The sequence below is a fragment of the Setaria viridis genome, chromosome 3 (genome assembly GCF_005286985.2).
Source record: "Setaria viridis chromosome 3, Setaria_viridis_v4.0, whole genome shotgun sequence".
In the NCBI taxonomy this organism is placed as follows: Eukaryota; Viridiplantae; Streptophyta; class Magnoliopsida; order Poales; family Poaceae; genus Setaria; species Setaria viridis.
The window spans coordinates 22,662,698-22,686,159 of record NC_048265.2 but is presented as its reverse complement, the minus strand read 5'-3'; the positions used below and the strand labels follow the sequence as shown (position 1 = coordinate 22,686,159).

Here is a 23,462-nt window from a genome sequence, read left to right as displayed (position 1 = left end):
CCCCCAAACCGATACAGGAGCTCTAAAAACATAAGAATCAAGCACAGGGCATCAACTGACAGCATTTCAACACATACAAGTCACCACATGCACTAAATATTGACCAAGCACATAAAAAATATTCTGGTTCAACACATAGACTAATATTGACCAACACATCTTGCAAGCACATGGCCAAATAGGTTCAGTACAGGAACCATATTGTTCTGGTCCAACACATGCAGAACAACACATGCCCAACAATTCAATAAAATGATTCAGGATCACACTAGCCTAGTTTATGATGACCCTCCTAGCAATGTCTCCTGGTGATGTATCCAGTTGTGCTGCCATTCGTCTTGTTATTGGCCCTGGACTCACTGGTGTGCCTGGTGGTCTTGTTGGTGTAGAAACAGAAGTTGCCATCCTTCTTGTTGTTGGTCCTGGACTAACTGGTGCTTGGATGGCTAAGGAAGTAGAGGGCTAGTTGTAGCTGTACCACGTGATTGAGTGACTAAAGAAGTCGAGGTTATTCTTGTACCATTCTTTGAAGTACCACCTCCTCCCTTTCTTTTACTACATAACAGCAATGTAATCAAGTCATTTTGCATGTAGAAAAAAGAAACCATATTGGGTAATTCAGCTAGAACATGAAACTTGAGGTTCAACTTACCTAGATTTGGGTAATTCAATAGCAAGTTCAGTAGGGGTCTCAAAAGAAGTTCTTGTACCATTCTTCTTGAACTTTTTGGAAGCATTCTTGCATTTTGAAGTACCACATCCTTCCTTTCTTTTACTACAGAACAACAATGTAATCAAATCATTTTGCATGTGGGAAAAAAAAGAAACCATATTAGCAAAAACATGCAGCTTACCTAGATTTGGCAGGAAGTGATGGGGGTAATTCAATAGCAAGTTCGGTAGGAGGCTCACGGCATCCCTTTTCATTATGCTCAAATTGGAAGTATCTCTTGCATTGGTAAGGTCCCCTTTTCCCTGGCTCACTTCTACTCTTGATTTTTTTTCATTCTAGGTCTACCCGCAACCCTTTCTATCTATGGAGGCAGCATCTCAAACCCAAGATCAACCACAAGCCATTGTGACTTGTCAACCATCGGGTTTACCTTAAACTGATAACAAGCCTTGAAACGCTCAACTGAGTAGTATTCATGCACATAGTCCTCAAGTTTCACCTTTCTCAATGAACCTATGAAACATATAGCATGTGTGCAGGGTTTACCAGAAATCTACCACTGACCACATGAGCATGTTTTCAGCTCAAGATCTATCTCATGCCTCCAAGGATGGTTGTCCTTAGTCAATCCAGATACATCTGCCTTAAGTCCACCACTTCCCTTGATGGTGTACTTGAAGTTTCTACTCTTCATATTCAGCTCATTGATAACACTAGGAAGAATTAGCCCTTCTAGTCTTTAAGCTATGACCTGCCTCATTGCTATGTTTTCCATGATCATCTGTCTAATGGTGTCCATGAGGGCATCCACATGGAAACCTTTGCATTCCTTAATCCAGTTGTTGAAGCACTCTGATATGTTGTTATTCACATAGTCAACCTTGCAATCACCAGAAAACTTAGCTCTTGACCAAATCTGTTTGTGTTCTGCTTCCAAGTAAGGAACTGCATTTGGACAGTTTTCAACAATTCTTTCCCATAACCATTGATGCCTTCGAGTAGGACATGTCCAAGCACAAGGCCACATGTACTTTAATACTTCTCCTTCGAAATGTTTCCTAAAGTTTTGCATGAGGTGTCTAAAACACTCTCTGTGCTCAACTACACCTTCAAAGACCTTATGGACTGCTGTCTCTAAACCTTTGCAAGCATCAGTGTGGATTGTGAGTCTATGTGGAGTCCCAATTGCTCTCTTCAACTGCATCAAGAACCAAGTCCAATCAGCTTTTGTCTTCTTGTAAAAAATCCCATATGCCACGGGATACATCCAATTATGCCCATCAATTGTTGTTGCTGCAGCTAGCTGTCCATTATATTTACCGGTGAGGTGAGTAGAGTCAACTCCAAGGTATGGCCTGCATCCAACAACAAATCCATCCACACATGCTTTGATAGCCACAAACATCCTAGAGAAGTAGATTTTTCCATCTTTTTTCTTCTTGCAATCGATCTCTACTATGCTTCTAGGACATGTAGCTTCTAACTCTGCTTTGAAACTCCACAATATTTTGAAGCTGTCCTCCCAAGTGCCATGGAGTCCTTCAAGTGCCTTTTGTCTTACACCTTGTTATATGATAGTTTGATTGTGAATTATTGTTCAATCTGATCCTTCATCTTCTTTGCTCCCATGGATGGATTTGACATGAGTATCTCTTTTGCCCTGTCAGCGATCCAACCTTTAGTGGCTTTCTTACCCTTCACTTGGCTTGTGCTGGCGCATGTATGCCCTTCTAAAATAAGACAATCTAAACAATTATGAAAATATGGACAAAACATGTATATGGATAGATCTGAACCATTATGAAAATATGGACAAAACATGTATGTAACAGATCTGAACAATTATGAAAATATGGACAAAACATGTATACCATAAAAGTAGGGTAGCCAAGAAGTTTCTTTGCATGTATTTTCCATTCACAAGCTGAATCGGCACATATTGCCCTATACCTTCTTGTGTCACTATGCTCCACAAATATCTGGAACTCCCTTTTAATTGCATGTTGCTCGATTACCAAGATGAAAGTATCTTTATCAGCAAATGTGGATCCTTTCTTTATCTCAGGGTTACCTCTGTCATATGTAGTGTGTGCAGCATAGGGTGCATCTTTCATCATAGTGGCTTCATCACTTGGTACAGCATCAGGATCTGTACCTTCATATACTTTCCCTTTTTTCTCCACTTTTTTCTTTTCCTTTTGTTGCTTCTTGAAATATCTCCATTCTTCATCTGCTCCAACTGGATCATCTCCCTTAGGGTCAAAACCATAGTCCATATAGTGCTCCTTCTCCTCCTCCTCCTCTACTCTAGCAGGACCAGCTCCTGAAACCCGAAGTTCTGGTTCATCCGCCCATTCATCACCTTCATATTCTAGACCTACAACTTTATATTGACCTTCATTGCTGACTACAAGTTGCAGGTTATTATCCTCATCTATGACCTAACTTTGATCCTCCATTTGAGTGACACATCTATCAACAGTCATGATGAACTTCACATTTTTTGAAACCTGTAGCAAGGTAAGAAGCTCTTGATTAGTAGCAAGGTGAGTCATTTGACCTTTTTTATTTGCAAACCAAAAATTCGACTCCTGGTTGCTTGCTCAAGCAAAGTGTTTGAAAACATCCTTCTCCATGTCAATGATAGAGTACTCATCTGAATCTACCCACCACTCCAAACATCTGCCCTTTTGGTACGTCGCTCTACCATCTTCAATAGTTGAGAAGGAGCATACATCAATCACTACTCTACAAGCATTGTTCTCATCAATCCTGAACATAGTAGCAGTGCAAAAATTAACATCAATTCTTCACATGAATCCTCACTTCTAATCCATTTGACTCATTTGTTACAATTCCCATTGAATCAGCACAAAATCAGTCAACTATCTTCTGATACAAAATCAGTCCATGTATGCCCTACTTCCAATCCCATACAAAATCAATCCATGTATCCGACAACACGCGTGTTTTACAACTAATTTCTACAATACAACTAATCTACAAGAAGCATATGAGGAACAATGAGCAGTAACAGGGAAGGGATGAGCTAGGGTTTCGGTCTTACCCTTCGGGGATCTCCATTGGATGCATCTGAGGACACTGGGCTCAAGGGGCCACTCAAGGATGCTAGGATGATGGAGGGGTGGCGGCGCAAGACCTGGGAGGGGCGGCGCAAGACCTGGGAGAGAAGGGGCAGCGGTGGTGGGAGAGAAGGGGTGGGCGATGGCGGTGGGAGAGAAGGGGAGGGGCGGTGGCGTAGGACCTGGGAGGGGTGGCGCAGGACCTGGGAGAGAAGGGGCGGCAGCTGTGGAAGAGAAGGGGCGACGCACGGGAGCTGGGAGGGATGGGCCTATGCAAGATGCGGTTGGATAAGGTTTGCCTGGGACTTGTCCTCCAGCCAAGGGTAGAAAGGTCATTCCATGTTCACGTGATGTGCTGAAAAGGGTCCAAAAATGAGTTTTCGGTGAAAAAATGCGATGGAGTGCGACTTTCAGTTAACGTGTGCACCTTTTAGTGGTATTTTACGGGGCCGATGTCTTTCAGTGGTATTTTACGGAAGTCGCGATCTTTCTATGCTACATAATCAATTTTTCCGAAAGGAAAACCCCGAGGGGGTAGCCAAGTCTTCCTTCCTTTCGCAGAAGAGAAGAAAAACAAACCTCCGAGATGGATCAAAGGAAAGCCCGTCGCCAACACCATTGTCGCCATCATCCGCATCACCAACTGGGAGGGAAAAGCATCCTAAATGACGACGCACCGCCACCCAAGTACATCCAAGCCTCCATGGAGCACTGCTGAAGAAGATAGCCCCGGACTCGCTGACCAACACCGACGTCACTCCAGAGGATCAAAAGCACCAGCACACATCGAACTGATACCACCCGGACTTATTTAGAACCCTAGATCCTACTCTAGACCTAAACTATACGGCCCTCTGGCCGATTCGGCTTCCCCTCCCTCTCCGGCGGCGACGAGATCGCCGGAGAGGAGGGAGGCGGGTGAATCGAAGCTGGAGACAAGAAAATTGGCCGCCACCTCTGCTCTTACTGTAGCAAAAAGGATGGAAGGGAAGGGTCGAGAGAGTCACCGTGAGAAGATAAAGAGTTGTACGTGTTCGTGGAAAAATTCAGTTTGACCTGAACTCTTAGTTGCCGCCCAACAACTAGGTGCAGATCGTCTTCCTCATTCTTTGAGGATCAAAGTCACAGCACTACGGTGTTCTGCCTTTAATTACTTTCTACCCATAAAGATCTCTGGTTGCATTGCTCCAACACTAATCTCACCCATCTGTGCTAGATTCGGTGGCCAAGATGAGATCCCAGTGCAATAACTTTATTGTGCAAAGTCATATAATTTGCTTGCAGTGCCGTCATAAAAATCAGAGCGAGCAAAGACGAAATTTTAGAGTGCTTATCGAAGAGAACTATGGTCTATAGTACTCACAAATTAAGTACATGCAATACACATCAAATATATAGTTTATTTTGGATCTGATTTGCTGAGTGCTAACACAAAGCCATGTCAAGTTGTCAACAATAATCATTCTCGTTGTAAGCAAATTTGATTTGCTGACTGACGACACAACACCAGCCATCTCATGCATCGATCACACTCGGCCGGTGCAAAGTCAGATAACTTGCTTGCATTGCCGTCTTCAAAAAGAGAACTGCTCCGGTACTCCCTTCTCAAAAAAATAGCACGAATCATAAAGCACCTTAATTACTTAACTTATTGGTTTTGGTTTTTCACACATCAATGCGCTGTCTGCTCCAGCCCATCCTGGCCCAGCCCAATCCCTCCCTTTCCTTCCCGTCTTGCGGCGCTTTCCTCTGGCCACGGCGGCGCCTTTTGCCGGCACAGCACAGAGATGCAAGTAGCTGGCAGAGCGAATTTCACTAACGCAGATCGCAATATCCAGCTACTAGTCCTAGAAGCACAAAAACTCTTTGATTGATTGTTTAGGTCTTAGGATCGACTGCGGCGGCGGCGGCGGCGGATTGGATTGGATTGGAAGCAAGATGATGCCTCTCGCATTTCATCACAGCTGCGCTGTTGGTGGGGTTTTTCTAGTACTAGCGACAATCAATCAAAAAGGTCACCATTTTTTGAGCCACGTTGCACATTTAGCAGTAGAAATAATCAATCAAAAAAGAAAAATACATTGAACCAGCGGGTAAACAAAGTCTCCAAATCGAAGGCAACATGTGAATCGATGTATGCATTTGTCCATCAATGGGCATCGGCAGCCGGAAGTGTCGAGCTGTCATCGAATCATCCTCCCAGGCAAACGGGGTTCCAACGCTTGGGTTCCAGTTGAACTAGCATTCACCGATCACCAGCCATTTACGCAGCTTGTGCCGCGGTGTCCGGCAACGAAGGGAAGAAAAACATGAAGAATTTGGACCGTAATGGGTTGGGCTGGGCCCCGGATGTATAACAACAAAATAAGTCAATAAATTGATTAAATATGCTTTAGGATTCGTGCTAATTTTTTAGCTTAAAAAAAGAGCGAGTAAGACAAATTAGAGTGTGCTTATCGAAGAGAAATATGGTCCATAGTAAATTACACGCAATACAAAACAGGTACATAGTTCTATTTTGATTTTATTCGTTGAGTGCTGACACACATCAAGCCATGCCAACAATGATCATGATTCTCATTCTAAGCATTTGATTTGCTGACTGCTAGCTGGGCGATGACTACACGCGACACCAGCCATGTCATCGATCACACTCGGACAGTGCACTTGTTGGCGACTCTGATGAGGAGCTCGACGAGCTCCTCCGTCCCGGACAGCATGGCCATGTGGTCGGCCCCGCCAGCGGCCATCGCCTCCACCTCGACGCCGGGGCTCAGCGCGATCATGCGGCGCTGGAACTCCGCCGGGATGCCCAGGTCGCCCTCCACCACCACGAACACGCGCCTTGTCGACCCGTACCCTGCTTCTGTCAGCAGCTTCTCGTCCTTCATCAGCGCGTCCTCGTCGAACCGGTTCGCCGGCCGGATCAGCGACAAGGCCAACGTCAAGTCCTGCAGTTAAATTAAGAAGCTGCTTCACTAACATCACGGTGATTTCGTTAATAACTTTGTGTTTTCACGTCTGAAGGTAAAATATCTATCATGGTTTTAACCTCTTTCGCAATGAAATTCACTCATTTTCTTTTAGTAAGCCTTAAGCCTGTTTTTTTTCCTTTGGCATGGTCAATAACGCTGAACATTAATGGGGAAGAGAACAAGAAAGGTTGATATCAAGATTGTGTGGCTTTCACAGTCTCACTCACCTCTGCCGGGCATAGTTGATAGAGTCTCTGGGCCACGAACTTTGGCCCGAAGAGAACCGGCCGTCCAGGAATCTCAGGATTCTCCTGGTCTTGCTCTTTGGTGTCTAGGAAGAAATCTGGCTCTGCTGCAACGAACTTGAGATACTGGCGACAGTAGGGTGGAAAACAGAGAAAGAGAGAACTGTAATGATTACATGCAAAATCCACTGCAATATTCCCTTCATTCCAAATTATAAATGATCATAACTTTTCTAGATATATAGTTTTTTAAACATAATTTATATCTAGATGTATGATTGTATGGGTACGATAAAAATTATGTATTTATAAAAATCAAAACTCCTTCCAATATGAAACGGATGAGTAATAAGGGGTGTAGGGAGAAAAGCAGACCAAACAAAAGGAGGGTAATCGATCAGTAAAACTTAGCGCAATTTTACTTAGGACAAATCAAAATATTTTATATTTTAGGACGGAGGCATCAAACATGGTCATTTCATCGTAGTGCGTGATAAATAATTTATGCAGTCCTCTCTCTCTATAAAGCGCAACTATATATTGATTTCTCTTTTCTATAAGCTTTAATATTTCAACTTTTACATGATAACAGATTATGGTATAATGTAATGCATATTTTTTCTAAAAATATTTAGGCGCTTTTAGTGATTCTATCGTACGCCAGCACCTAGGCTAAACCTGCATTAGCTCTGCGCCTCTCTGCCTTGTGGTTTGGCGCGTCTGCCTGCAGGCTGCAGTGGCGGAGCTCAGTGAGAACCAAGTGGACCATGCCCTCTTAGTAAGAAAAATTCTTAGTAAAGTACTTGATTTCACTGTTTTAAGCGTTAAGTAAATGCTAATCTGGCACCCTGTCTTGCATTTGATGTCATCCTGTTCCTGTCCAAGCTAAGCTCCGACACCGCTATATCTCGTCTATTCTGCAGCTGCGGTTGGCAAACCCGTCGTAGGTGCTCGTGCGCGTACGGCGCACCTTGAGCTGTCGAGGTCACAGTAGGGTCAGGACTCAGGACCCGATCGGCGGTCGTGATAACGCCACGCATCCACTATGCGCTTGTATACAGGAGGACTATAGGCACCCGCCGATGTACGCAGGCTTAGGCTCCGGCCGTCTGGACGCCACGTTGTGCACGTAGGGAAAGCCTGCAGAGGTAGCTTCTATTTACGCACGAGCACATGCATGCATACTTTATTACCTGTCCGATCCAAAATTACAACACACTTTACTTGCTACTGCTAGCTAGTTGCTTTATTACCGTCGTGTCAACTCTCTCAGTGTACTGTGCTGCACTGCTGCTGTACTGTAGTATCATCTATGATATGATTGATATGATATGACTGACGGCCGAGCTGTAGTTGGCATTTTCGCTTCTTTCGCTTATTTTAGGGGTGTTTACACCTCACCACATATGTGGATGTTTTGATGCTAATTAGGATTATTAAACATAAACTAATTACAAAACTAATTACACATATGGCGTCTAATTCGCGAAACGAATCTATTAAACCTAATTAGTCCATGATTTGATAATGTGGTGCTACAGTAACCATTTGGTAATGATGGATTAATTAGGCTTAATAGATTCGTCTCACGAATTAGCACAGGGTTCTACAATTAGTTTTATAATTAGCTCATATTTAGTCCTCCTAATTGACATCCGAACATCCGATGTGACACGTTTAAAGTTTAACACATAGCATCCAAACACCTCTTTAGGAGTTTGGATACTAGGTGCTAAACTTTAGCAGTGTCACGTCGGATGTTCGGATGCTAATTAGGAGGACTAAACATGAGCTAATTATAAAACTAATTGCAGAATCCCTAGGCTAATTCGCGAGACGAATCTATTAAAACTAATTAATCCATCATTAGTAAATGATTACTGTAGCACCACATTGTCAAATCACGGACTAATTAGGCTTAATAGATTCGTCTCACGAATTAAACTCCATCTGTGTAATTAGTTTTGTAATTAGACTATGTTTAATACTCCTACTTAGTATCCAAACATCCGATATGACAGGTAAACATCCGATGTGACAAGTGGTGAAGTTTAGCACGTGGGAGCCAAATAGACCCTAGTCAACGAGTCGGTTGCATCAGCAGCGGGCGATGTAGTTTCCACCGGCTCTGGCTCATTCATCCAGTAAAAACGATGATGTAGCGTCAACACGCATAGATCATTGTGGCACAGACTACGCCCCGTTTGTTTCCCCTTACTTATTTTTAGCACTAGTCACATCAAATATTTAGATACTAATTAGGAGTATTAAATATAGACTATTTACAAAATCCATTACACAGATGGAGGTTAAACAGCGAGATGAATCTATTAAGCCTAATTAGTCTATGATTTGACAATGTGCTGCTACAGTAAACATTTGCTAATGATGAATTAATTAGGCTTAATAGATCTCGCCGTTTAGCCTCTATTTGTGCAATTAGTTTTATAATTAACTCATATTTAGTCCTCCTAATTAGCCTTCGAATATTCAATGTGACATGGACTAAACTTTAGCTCGAGAAACTAGACGCTCCATACATCTTTGGCAAATTGAATGGGAATTGAACAGGGACCTGTGAAGCCAGGTTCCTTTTTAACCTACACCAGCTCAATATGTCAGTGTTGCTACACAGCCAAAGCAATACACATAACGCACGCAATCGTTGCCCGTATGTCTTATACGCATCATTGGACCATACGAAATGTGATGAAAATGATGCACTAAACCGTTCGCTACTGGAAACTCAGCATTTATTTCGAGACTCAGTACCGATTACGTTTTGACCCGGTATTAATGTGAGCATTAGTAACAAGTCTAACGGCCAGTCCCCAAGGACCTCCTCGTGACCCCCTTTAGTACCAGGTGAAGTTTAGTTCGCTACTGGAAAACTCAACATTTATTCCGAGGCTCAGTACCGATTACGTTTTGACCCGGTATTAAAGTGAGCATTAGTAACAGGTCTAACGGCCAGTCCCCAAGGAGCTCCTCATGACCCCCTTTAGTACCGGGTGAAGGCTTCACTTGGTACTAAAGGTCACAAATTAGTACCCGTTGAAGCCTCCAACCGGTACTAATGTGCTTGAGAGCCTTTAGTACCAGGTGGAGGCTTCACCTGGTACTAAATCGCAACCTCCCCTCACGCGTCAGCCCCCCTTATCTCTCTCACCCCACGCTCACCCCTCCCCACACTTTTCCGCTCGTTCCCTCATCCTCTCACCCGCACCTCACTCTCTTCTTCTCCCCGCCAAATCCCCCCTCTCTCCCTAGCTGAATCCACTCCCTCTCCCAACACAGATCCCATCACCACCCCTCCCGTCGCGGTCCCTCCCTCCCCTCCCCCCCCCCCCCGCTTGCTCCTTATCTCTTACATGTCGTGAGGAGTGGTGGTGGGATAAGGAGCGGTGGAGACAATGTCGAGGATAGATCCTCAGTACTCGTAAGGAAGGAAGAAGATGGACTCCTAATAGGATTCTCCTGTAATCCTACTAGGACTCATACCATGTAGGATCCTACTAGGACTTCTTCTTCTAAACGACTAGTAATCCCACCCCTGGAGTATATAAAGGAGGGCAGGGGTCCCTAGATTGGTAGGTCAAGACCTCATAGAACCATAACAGAGGATCAAATTCTCAACACCAAAAAATACCCAAGCGCAGGGCGCAATATACAACACTCCAAATATGACGTAGGGTATTAGGCTACTCTGGCGGTCCGAACCTGTATAAATCTGTGTCTTGTGTCCTCGCTTTTACCTTCGAGTTTCAGGTTCGCTGATCCCCCACCAACCAATCTACTACCTTGGGATACCCCTCGGTAGGTTGCTGAGTAAAAAACACCGACATCTGGTGTGCCAGGTAGGGGTGATCGTCGAGATCATCAGGCGAGCTTGAAGGACCTCATTAAGATCAATCTGCTCAACAAGAAGCAAGTCACCGAGTCAGAGTTACGAGTAGACAAATCTACACCAAGACAGAATCGACGTGCTCCACATTCCAGTTGAAGACCGAGTCGGTTTCCGCTGTAGGCTATAGCCACGGGTTTGTGCACTGAATTCCGGAAGCTCTGCCAACAGGCTTGGTACATCAAATTTCAGAGGCTACGGTCACAGGTTTGGTGCACTGAGTGCTGGAGGCTCGCAGCGGCTACACCCTAAGGAGGTAAAAATCTTATGCGCAGTAACACGCGCTCTCCTCGTCAAAAAGGCAGAAAAGTCTCAATGACTACTTTACGCGTAATCGTGCAGTTTTTTGTCGCAATGCCGACTACTTATTTTAAATGTCTTCTCTTAGCGGTTGTTAATCTCCTCAAGCAGAACATGTCAGGGATACATCCCCAGTACCCGCAAAGAAGGAAGAACTCAGACTCCTACTAGGATTCCCCTGTAATCCGACTATAACTAGTCCCGAGTACTCCTACTAGGACTCCTCCTTGTAATCCGACTAGTACTCTGCCCCCTGGACTATATAAAGGAGGGCAGGGGTACCTAGCTCGGCAGGTCAGACCTCAAGGTCATACCTCAACACCCAAGCCCAGGACACCCAAGAACAACTCCAATTCATAGATCTCTCAGGACCAGAACATACATCAATACAAACCAACACACAGGACGTAGGGTATTACGCGATCTAACGGCCCGAACCTGTCTAAATCGTGTTCCTTGCATCACCATTCATTCCTTGATTCTCGACGACCCTTACCGCATAAAAGACCACCTAGGGTACCCCCTAGGCGGGTTGCCGGTTTAAAACACCGACAGCTAGCGCGCCAGGTAGGGGGACTCGTCGAGTTTCTCAACGCGAACTCAATGGCAAAGATCATCATCAGGCCCGCCTTCTTCATCGAAGCCGGCGCAACCTTCGTTTTTGGATCCCGGCTCTGCATCGTAGACGGCGCCGGATCGTTCCAGCGCCAGATCGTCAACTTCGACGGTGACCCCAGGTTCCACCGCGATTCGAACTCGAACTCCAACGGTGGCTCCGGGTCCGACTACAACTCGGATTCCGATGGCGACTCTGGGTCCGACTACGACTCGAAGTCCGACAGCGACTCTGAGTTTGACTACAACTCGAAAGTCCGACTACATCGCAAGCTCGCCAACGACTACGGGCGGCTCGCCGATGATTTCATCGACTATGTCGTAAGCGCGCCGACTACTCCAGCCAAGCATGGTCTACGCTCAAAACGCATCCTTGTCTCGAGGTCTTGGATTAGTCCGACCCTCTAAGCCGGGGGTCGGGCGATTTGAAGCCTTGCGGCAAGGAGTCGGGCGCATCCGACCCCGGGAGCAAGGGTCGGGCGAGGCGGAGTTCCACCCTCAAGGGGTCGGGCGCATCCGACCCCGGGACCAAGGGTCGGGCGAGGCGGATTTCCATCCTCAAAGGGTCGGGCATGTCCGACCCCGGGACCTTGGGTCGGGCGAAACGGAATGAACTACTCCTCGCCCGCGTCAAGACAACCACGATCAGCTTGCCGACCACTCCGTCAGCTACGGGCAGCTCGTCGACGACTTCAACTCATCTCGACTAAAAATTAGTCGGGGCAAACTTTGCATCACCAACAACTAGTCAGAATCGCCTCCTACTAGTCGACTTCGTCAACGACCGTCACGGCTTCGTCAACAATCATCCACGAATCAAGCTAAGTCACTTTTCTAAATTATTTTCCGGCTTATTCTCCGTTTGCGCGCAACACGCGCTCTACTCGCCGGAAACTCTTGCGCGCAACGCGCGCTCTATTCGCCGGAGGGCAGCAAACTCTTTCGCGCTACCGCGCTCTCTTTTTATCGCAATAACGAATTTTCCTTATCTTCTCTTGAGGTCACTACTCTTCTCGAGTAGTACACGCCTTAACTCGTGAAAGCCTCAGGCGCATCTGTCACGCTTAAGCCCATACGCGTATACGAGGCCGATCTCACACACGCAGCGGCAACGGCTACCCAGAGACTGAGAGCCTAAGCGTAACAGGCTAACTACTCGGGAAGAGTATGACTGAAACAAGAGCTTGACTCGCAATCATGCAGTCTCTTTCTGGTCGCAGCAGCGACTCCTCTCATTTGTGTCTTCTCTTAAGGTCACTACTCTTCTCGAGTAGTACACGCCTTAACTCGTGAAAGCCTTAGGCGCATCTGTCACGCCTAAGCCCATACGCGTATACGAGGCCGATCTCACACACGCAGCGGCAACGGCTACCCAGAGACTGAGAGCCTAAGCGTAACAGGCTAACTACTCGGGAAGAGTATGACCGGAATAAGAGCATGACACAACTTTCATACTGATCACTGGATAAATTTCAGCAGTTTCAAAATCCTACAAATATGCTACATAATGTACACATTTTTTCTTTCAGGTCAAGCTTTGGCGACGATGCTCGTCGCGACGCCTACTAAGCATGCCTCCAACGGCACAGGCTAGTTCCCGAACTCGGGGGATAAGCACCAATCAGTACTCGGAATATCTCCAGTGGCTTAGCTAGCTCCCAAGCTCGGGGGCTGAACGCTGCAAAGCTACTCGACGTGGCTCCAATGACTTACCTGGCGCATAAGCACGGGGGCTGGACGCCGCAAGACTAATCGAATGATGACCTGAGTGAAGATTCAAGACCCTCAGGTTCATTACTCAATCAATCCAAGGCTCGGGGGCTGATAAGCTACACCCAACAATCGATTTTTTCAAGTCGAAAGAGGAAGATTCAAGATTTTGACCCTCAGCCGATTCTACGATTCAACCTAAGGCTCGGGGGCTACTCCATATGGAGTGCGACTTTCGCCGCCCTCCATACATGAAGACTACAATATCATGTTGATCAAGACTTTGAGCACACCATAGCCTCATGGCAGCTTTGAGAAGCATTGAAAGATTCAGCCTAACAAAGTACTCGAAGAGCACCAAGACTACTCGGCGAATATCTCAAGACTACTCGAAGACTGCTGCATTCGACTATGAAGCGCTCGGGGGCTTGTCGGGGATACATCCCCAGTACCCGCAAAGAAGGAAGAACTCGGACTCCTACTAGGATTCCCCTGTAATCCGACTAGAACTAGTCCCGAGTACTCCTACTAGGACTCCTCCTTGTAATCCGACTAGTACTCTGCCCCCTAGACTATATAAAAGAGGGCAGGGGTACCTAGCTCGGCAGGTCAGACCTCAAGGTCATACCTCAACACCCACGCCCAGGACACCCAAGAACAACTCCAATTCATAGATCCCTCAGGACTAGAACATACATCAATACAAACCAACACACAGGACGTAGGGTATTACGCGATCTAGCGGCCCGAACCTGTCTAAATCGTGTTCCTTGCGTCACCATTGATTCCTTGATTCTCGACGACCCTTACCGCATAAAAGACCACCTAGGGTACCCCCTAGGCGGGTTGCCAGTCTAAAACACCGACAGAACATGCCTTAATTCGTGAAAGTCTTGGATCTTATGTCATGCCTAAACGCTAGGACGCATACACCAGACAAAGATCTCAAACGCGTAGCAGCAGTGACAGTACGCGTACACGAGACAAAGATCTCACACGCAGTGGCAATAGCTAAACAGGGACTGAGAGTCTAAACATAATAGGCTAACTACTAAGCAAAAATATGGCCGAAATAAGAGCATGACACACAACATTTATACTATATTCATCATTGAATAAATTTTAGTAGTTTCAAATTCTACAAATATGCTACATAATGTATGCATGTCTTTTTGCAGGTCAAGCTTCGACGACGACTCTCCAGGACGTTCAGCGTACTTCCAATGGCTCCGCTAACTCCTAGACTTAGGGGCTAAGCGCTAATTACTACCCGTAATATCTCCAATGGCTCAGCTAGCTTCCTTCCTCAGGGGCTAAGCTCCAAATAACTACTCGACGTGGCTCCTACGGCTCACCTGGCATGTAAGCTCGAGGGTTGGATGCCGCAAAACTACTCGGATGATGACTTGAGTGAAGACTAAAGCTCGCTAGACCCTTGAATTTATTATTTAATCATTCCAAGGCTCGGGAGATAAGCTACACCCAACAGTTTTTTTTTCAAGACAAAGCTAGAAGATTCAAGATTTTATTGACCCTCAGCCTGATTCTTTGATTCAACCTAAGACTCGGGGGTTATTCCATATGAAGTGCGACTTCCGCCACCCTCCATATCACATTACAAAGATGAAGATTACAAAATCAAGACGATCAAGGGTTTGAGCACACCATAGCCTTATGGCACCTTTGAGAAACTTTGAAGATTCAGCCAGACAAAGTACTCGAGGAGCACTAATACTACTTGGCGAGAATCTGAAAAGTACTCGAAGACTGCTACATTCGACTATGAAGCGCTTGGGGGTTTGTCGGGGATAGATCCCCAGTACCTGTAAGGAAGGAAGAAGATGAACTCCTACTAGGATTCCCCTATAATCCTATTAGGACTCATATAATGTAATCCTACTGGGACTCCTCCGTGTAACCGACTAGTAATCCCACCCCCGGGAGTATATAAAGGAGGGTAGGGATTTCTAGATCGGTAGGCCAAGACCTCATAGAACCACAACAGAGGATCAAATCCTGAACACCAAACAACACCTAAGCATAGGGCACAATATACAACACCCGAAATAGGATGTAGGGTATCACGCTACTCTAGCGGCCCGAACCTGTATAAATCTGTGTTTTGTGTCCTCGCTTTTACCTTCAAGTTCCAGTCCGACGATCCCTCACCAACTAATCTACTACCTCGGGATATGACGGGTATAAAACACCGACAGGCAAGAAGGGAGGACACGGCGAGGTGGCGAAGCGTCGGCAGGGCGTGGTGGAGCAAGGAGCGGCGGAGCTCCGACGGGAGAGCGCGGCGGCGGAGCGTTGGCAGGGCGTGGCGGAGCAAGGAGCACGTGGATCTTAGAGTAGCAGCCACCTCTCCCTCAGATCCGGCAGCGCGCAGCAATCGACAGGCTCAGGAGTAGCGGCGGCGGCAATTGGCGGTGGTGGCTGAGTAGCGTATGTACGCCGCCTCCCTCCCTCTCTTTCTCCATTTGCGGGGCCAGGTGCTGTGTGCCCGACGCTCCGATGCTCGACAGACGGTGGCGGGGTGCGGCCGGGGCGTCGGCACTCGGGCGGACGGCGGGGGGGTGCGGCCCGGGCTCCGGTCGGCAGATTTCTTTTCTTATTTTTTAATACCCTTTTAGTACCGATTATTTGACCTGGTACTAAAAGTCCCCCTTTAGTACTGAAATAGCAATACCGGTTGCACAACCGGTACTAAAGGAGGGTTTGGACCCGGTACTGAAGACGCATTCCACAACAGTGATTATATATAGCCGCCGGTGGCATTGCTGATTTATCATTGAATAAATTGCAAACTAGATGCATTAAATCGCTAATAAGCAAAAACAAAGTTTCAAGGATTATTTTGGCTAGTTGCAGGAATAAATCTACTTCACACCTCTAGCCTTCCTATACAAGGTCCGCTTTACCCTCAATGATTTTTGTACTTTGTTGTGGAAAAGGTCTTCCTGATTTATTCCGAAGGGAATACAAATTACAAAATAAAAAGGATGAAGAGCAGAAGAAACATATTTGAGACAAGATGTAGAAATAGGTTGTCCAAAGTAAATGCAACAAACATATCTCGAGCTCGATCAAAGTTTGCTATTATGGCAAAAAAAAACCCCTCCATTATCAGTTTTTTCTATAGTTATCACTGCGCACCTATGAACTTCGTTCAAAAGAAAAAATTGAAAATTTTCGAACGTTCTGTTGATGACGTGCAGCGTGCGGCATGCAGCTAGCGCCCCAACGTGATGCAATTTATTGCGCGACCTGGTATTTGCCCTCGCAGCCACGCGTGCAGCAGTAGTTCTGAGGTAATTAAAGGTACGTATACGAATTACGAAGTACCTCGTCGGTGGTTGCGGCGCCCATGGAGCGGCCGACGGCCGGCATAGAAGCGGTCACGAACACGGCCGCCGCGACCTTGTCCGGGAACCTCTCGGCGGCGAGCGCGACGCTGCACCCGCCGTGGCTGTGCCCGACGAGCACGGCGCGCTCCCCGGGCGGCAGCGCGGCCACCGCGTCCAGCAGCGGGCGCGAGTACTCCTCGAAGCCGCGCACCTCGCCGGCGCGCGCCGGGTGCGCGCCGCAGCCGGCCATGTCGGGCGCCGTGGCGCGGTGGCCCGCGCGCCGCAGCGCCGTGGCGGCCTTGTACCAGCACCACGCGCCGTGGCACAGCCCGTGCACCAGGACGAAGTGGTGCCGCGCCTCGTGCCTATTGTTGTTGGCACGGCCGTTGGTCTCCATGAGCTTCCGGTGGTTTGCGTTGGAGTGTATGACACTATGACTCGTAGACTAAATACAGGTGGCCGGGTGCTCCGGCACCGATGTCAGTAATGGAGGCTCGTTTCGTTAAGATTTGCTCGACGTCTGAATGAGTGATATGTTGCAGATTTTCTCTGATCACAACGACCAAGTGATGTATTTTAAGTTGTTTGAAGTAAACTGCTGTAAATATTTTATTAGAAAAATATTTTTATGTAGAGCTTCAATATTTGAGAATGGTAGAGCAAGTATATTGCTACACGCCAGCGGTCTCATAAGTCGTCTCATGCAGTGCCACATAGGATTGTTGATGATATGGAGGAGAGAGAGCGAGGAGAGACTATGAGATAACTCAACAACCATTGTACGAGTTGTTGTTGCTACGCAACTCATAATATTTCTTTTTTCATATGCATAAATTAAGAAATTATATAGCTCTATCGGACAACTTATAAGACAACCCATTGTACGGGTTGTCTGTGAAGTCGTCTCAAAACTATGTGTCAATGTATTAGATCGCCTACTAGACGACACCAATGTACTTTTCCTAAGAGTACATTTATATAAGTAGTTTCCTAATAGCATCACTTTGCTATGTATTACAGATATATTATGACATATTACGAGAGAAACTTGTGCTTTGAAGACTATACCAATGTCTGCAGCATAATTTATATGCAAGGAATATATGTATAGGCTAAAACAACTGTTGGTTTAGAGCGAGCTCTTCACCGAACTTAAAGAAAGCACACACAAACGGAAAACAAAACTTTTAAAGTTTGTATTTCTCAAAAAATGTGAACCCTTGTACAGTGGGGTACCTCCCCTTTTATAGGGAGGCCAACCGACTTTTACATACCGAATTTGCCCTCACTCAACCACTACATTCCAAGAATATATTGTACATTTTGGTAAAGGAAGAGTCCTAATCCGATTTGTACACCCTAACTGAGTCACGCTATTCATGCCACCAGGGTCACGTTCACAACGTGATCCTAATCCTCCACACCTTTACCCAAGTGATCTTGAATGGGCCTTGGATTTCGGACATCGAATGTGCTCGCGACCTTCACCTCGCTCCGCCAAGTTTGTCGAATACCTTCGCTTTGCGCCCTCCAGCATGAGAACCTGCGGACACGATCAAAACAATTTCCCCGCACCCTCGCAGGTGAGGTGACGAAGGTAAGGAAAGGAGACGAGGGTGTTAGCTTTGAGCAAAGGTGAAGATCATTTGGATTATCATTGTGATGGTCCAATTCTCTAAAGTGGCGTGCGAGAGTGATGTTTACAATCCGGATCCAGATCCCGAACAGTAGCCCCTCGGGGGCGAGGTCCAACTTCAGTGGGTCGAACCCTTGAAATATCATTTGATCTGGATCAAGGATTGAAAAACGTCTCCCTGCTCGTTGGATTGGATCTCTCTGGGAAGGTAGTTCAAAGACTATTTTGTCCTTGCTTTTTTACCGTTGAGCGGGGTTACCAAAACGGCGCCTTTCCGGGCCTATAAATAGATGGGGGGTGCGGTAACTTTCTACACCCTTGCTTTGACAAGTACCCTCGCTGCTTTCAGATTTTGTGCTTTGAGATTCGTGCATTCCTTTCAATTCATCCTTTGTTGATCTAGCAAAGATGATTTTCTTTCTTTATGTTGGCACTGCACTTTATATGAATTGAATGCTATCTTATACGAATTTGTTTTCGATAGATAAAGTGGCACGCGTTAAAAGTACTGCTAGACTAATGACCGAGGAGGAGCTGGCTGTTGTCAATCTAATGGATCCCAACACTCAAGGAAACTTTGCAGCCAATCCGGTGAATTCGATTGCTCATGATATCGCGGTCGACAATCCGGTGCATCCTGATATTGAACCACCTCACGTGGGAGATGAAGACATGGTCGGCTCTCAACACGCCCGCGAAGGTAACAGTTCATCTGAGGGGGATCTAATGAGGATAGATCTAGTGATTTTGATGATGGTTATACTGCTGAGGGAAGAAGGCGAGGATCTTGAAGATGTAGATGCTAATGTGAGCGATCCGGTTGTGGAAACTCCCACCAGTTGCTTTTTTGGCTGTTCTTTGGTTAGTCCGAATGACATTAATTTCTATGTCGAGAAGGGATATTTCAACACTAGTGATTGCCGGCCCCTGGAGATGAGGATATTCCTGTTCCACAGCCTAATGAGAGTGTGGTCTTTCGACATTTCTTCGTGGTCGGGCTAAGATTTCCATTGGAAAAAGCTTTCGCAGATGTTCTTGTTGCATACAAGGTCCGGATTCATCAACTAACCCCAAATTCCATCCCTCAAATCCTAAAATATTTTTGGTGTAGTTGTTCATTTGGAGGTGAAATAGATGCAGAGTCTTTCTTCTGCCATTTTGAACTGCATCTCCAAAAGAAGCATATTATTGTTGGTGAAGAAGAATTCAAGGCGTAATATGGATGCTGCACTTTCCAGACGTGGCGGTTCGGTGGAAACATAATGCCAGTTGCCCTCGCCCCAGGCTATGAAAATAAGTGGTCGAACAAGTAGGATTCGTATTGGTTCTATGCAACCGTTCCTATTGTTGATGCAAAAGATTCTGAGGGTAAGGAAATTTTGGAGTACCTTTGTCCTGAATTCGCGCCCACTCTTAGCCGTCGAAGCCGTTCTTCACCAGGGATATCTGCTTATTTCCAACCTAGTCAAGTTGTTTCTAGTTGAGATTCTATTAAAGAGTTTTTGGCTGCTAGCATCTGACCCCGCGCCATGGTTGGAAACCAACTAGTTTTGTTAAGAAAAAGATCCCCGACACAACCTAGAGATTAAATTTCCAAAATTTGGTGTTAAAAAGCCAAATGGGGTATCAAATGCAGAGTTCATGGTAGAAACTGAGAGGCAAGCTATTCTCTTGATTGGTAACTATTCATTGAAGGAACATGAGGCTGCGATGGTAGCTTTGAAACATGGTGGACGAATCAATCGGGTGTTTCATGAGATGAAAATTTCTTACTATCGGTGTTTAGACCCAGCAACCTACCGAGGGGGGTGCCCGAGATAGTGTTTAGTGCGTGGGGCTCACCGAGATCAGGAACTCGAAGGTGAACTCGAACACATGATTTAGACAAGTTCGCGCCACTAGATTGCGTAATACCCTACGTCCTGTGTGTTGGTTGTATTGAATTGGATTGAACTACTTTTGAGGGGGTCCCTGCCTTGCCTTATATTGCCGGGGGTAGGGTTAGAGGTCGGTTGTTTACAAGAATACTAGTCGGATTCGACTAGTGAGTCCTACTCTAATTGCTACGAGTAGTTTCCTAATCCTCTACTAGTTCCTGTCTTGCCACGTAGACCACATCGTCCTGCACCATAGTCTTCATGCCTAACATGTCTCGGTGTACAACCCTGTATCTAGAACTGTCCAAACCTTCTGGTGGGCCCATAGATGTATGTACGACAAGCCCCTGAGTATTTTTTAGTCAAATGCAGCAGTTCCTAGTACTTTTGTAGGTTTCTCCGACAAGTTTTTGGTGCTCCTTAAGTACTTCATCGGGTTGAGTCTTTAAACATACTCAAGTACTGCCATGCGGCTGGAATATTCTCAAGCCTCATTTAACTTGGTCTTGAATTTTATATGGAAGTGCGATAAAAATCACACTCCATATGAAGTAGCCCCCGAGCATTAGGTTGAACCAAAGAATCAGGCTGAGGGTCAATCTGTAATTTTGCATCTCTTTTCCCTTAAAACCCAATGAAAAAACTTTTTAGCTGATGGGCACGTGGCACATAGCCCCTGAGCCGTTACACGACTAGTTTGGGTATAAGGGTCAACCACTGGTCAATGTAACCGTTCACCAACAGTAACCTTATCTCTTTCCAAAAAAATTGGAAACTGCAGCCCGGTGCGAAATCTTTGGGCATTTTAAAAACAGAATATTCCTGTTAATCTCGCCACTATTTTAACTGTGTTGCAGTTATTAATAATGAAGGAAATCATCCCTTCGGTTTCACCCAAGCCATCTTCTCTTTCAACTTCTGCACTGTAGCCCTAGCGCCGCCGCTGCCCAATCCTCGAGCTCGAGCGCCACCATCCCCCACCGCTTAGCCCCCGAGTGCATGCACAAGGAGACCCTCATGGCAGCACGGATGGGGAAGAAGGCGACCACAAGCAAGGTATCAGAAGGTAGGAAGAAGAAGGCATCGAAGAAGAAGGAGATCCAGCTATTGGCTCCCAAATACAGCAAGATTGATCAGACAGCCCCGCCATTGCCTGCGTGCCTAGAAGAAGTCCGTGCTGAAGGAGACGGACATTAAGGTATTGGTGGCAGCCAATCTACTCCAAGGGCAAGATGTTATCAACTAGAGGGCTGCCTATGGCAACCCATAGCCAATGGAAACCTACACCGACGAAATGGTAATCTTCACCCACTTCATCGAACGTGGCTTGGCTTTGCCTACTTCAAATTTTTTCCGTGAACTCTTGAAGTACTTAAGCTGGAATTGGTTCACCTCAGCCCCAACTCTATTTCGCATATTGAAATTTTTGTTCATCTTTGCAAAGCCTTTTTGGGGATTCAGCCGCATTTTCAGCTGTTCCACAAGATCTTCAGAGTCAAACGCTAGCCTAAAATGGAGCATACAGAAGTAGTCGGTAGGGCTGGGATCCAAATGCGGGAGAAAGCGAAGGGCTTGTATTTGGATTAATAGTTAATTGACTCATATTCTGGCTAGAAGTAAAGGTGGTGCTATATCGGCAACCACGAGCCCAAGCTTTCCAATGTGACAGGCCACTGCCCTATTTGGAATAACAGGTGGTTAGACGAGCCCACCCATGCAGATAGCTTGCAGCTACCCGATCTCCTGGAAAAGATCGCCATACTCAAGCAGCAAGGGCTGATAGGAGTAAGAGTAGCTTTTAGTTTTATGAAGAGGCAGATCCAACCCCTACAACTGCGGTGCACATGGGGTACGACTACACCGGACTCAATGACCTATTCCGGACGTCACCAGAAGACCTGACCGTGGATGAAGTCATGGTGTGATTGAGGTACCTATTCAAGCATGCGAGTGAGATCCCAACTATTGTGTGGGAGTTCTGTGCCTCCAACTCGCCAACAAGTGTAAGTACCCGTAGCCGCAGCCCCCAAGTACTGATTTTTATATCTGTTGATGTACTGACTTGTCTTCGCATGTTGGAAGATGTACACTTGTTCTGCTCCACACCTCCTCCACTCAGATCGAATGGTTCCGACGCCGCTCCGCGCGTGCATACAACCGCGAGCGTACAGGGAGTAGTCGAGGAGGAAGAGTCAGAGGGATTCTCTTCCTTCAATAGCTCTGACTCTGAGGCTATTGAAGAGTTTGTAATCAAGGCCCGACCGTTAGACAAAGCTAGGTCTTCCTCTGGGTCACCCAAACGACCGGCGGAGGATGATCTAGAGGCCAAACTGGCGCTGCCACTGAAGAAGAGGTGCACCGTTGCTGTGAAGCATGTGGTGAAGAAGCCTCTCACCATCGAGGACGTGCCTCCTCCGGTAATCACTTTTGAAGAAGGACAAGATCCTGAGGATCAAGTACTCGTAAGTAATTTCCTTACCACTATGTCTACTCAATACGACAATGGTGGATTGCATGTAGTAGGGGAGGTAACTGAGGCGAAGAGAACGACTATAGAAGTCGTGCAGCAATAGCTGCCAGCGATCGAGGAGGTCATCGAGATCGATGATGATGAAGATCATCCCGTCTCTAAGGCCAACCCCATCAGCGCGCAAACAACCTGAGAGGCGGACAACGACCAAGGCTAGTGAGGATCAGACTATGATCCAACAAGCCACGTGGAAGAAGCTGTCACCCACTACCAAGCTCATGCGCTTGGCGGGGGAGCCCTCTTTGAAAATAAAGAGGTCCTCAAAGTAAGTACTAAAATTTCATTCGAGTACTGATTGTAATTTATTGTTGCCTTGTAATATGTCTTGTGACACTTGTCTTTTTCAGGAAATCCAGCAGTGTGGAAATTGGAGGGCCGAGCCCGAGGTCTACAAATGATGGCAGTAGCCACATGGCTCAAGACCTCGTCCTGGCGCCTACAAGTCTGCCGCCGAAGGAGTTGCCTGCGCCGGAAATAACCCCAGGTGTTGTATCCCTTGTTGCTGCACTTATGCATGATGTAATTTCATCACTGAATTATACTTTAGAGCTAGCCCCCAAGCTG

The 23,462-nt window shown here is 46.4% G+C and overlaps 1 protein-coding gene and 1 pseudogene across 1 annotated transcript; both read right to left on the bottom strand.

The window, feature by feature from the left end:
* Nucleotides 1–850: 850 nt before the first annotated feature.
* On the bottom strand, nt 851–3,757 carry LOC140222195 (uncharacterized; annotated as a pseudogene).
* Nucleotides 3,758–6,189: 2,432 nt separating this feature from the next.
* On the bottom strand, nt 6,190–17,484 carry LOC117847982 (probable esterase PIR7A). The gene is made up of 3 exons (XM_034729292.2): nt 16,854–17,484; nt 6,959–7,102; nt 6,190–6,707 (listed from the first exon to the last, which is right to left on the bottom strand). The coding sequence occupies exons 1-3, from the start codon at nt 17,250–17,252 to the stop codon at nt 6,405–6,407; spliced, it is 846 nt and encodes a 281-aa protein (XP_034585183.1). The 5' UTR covers nt 17,253–17,484; the 3' UTR covers nt 6,190–6,404.
* Between the last annotated feature and the right edge of the window lie 5,978 nt (nt 17,485–23,462).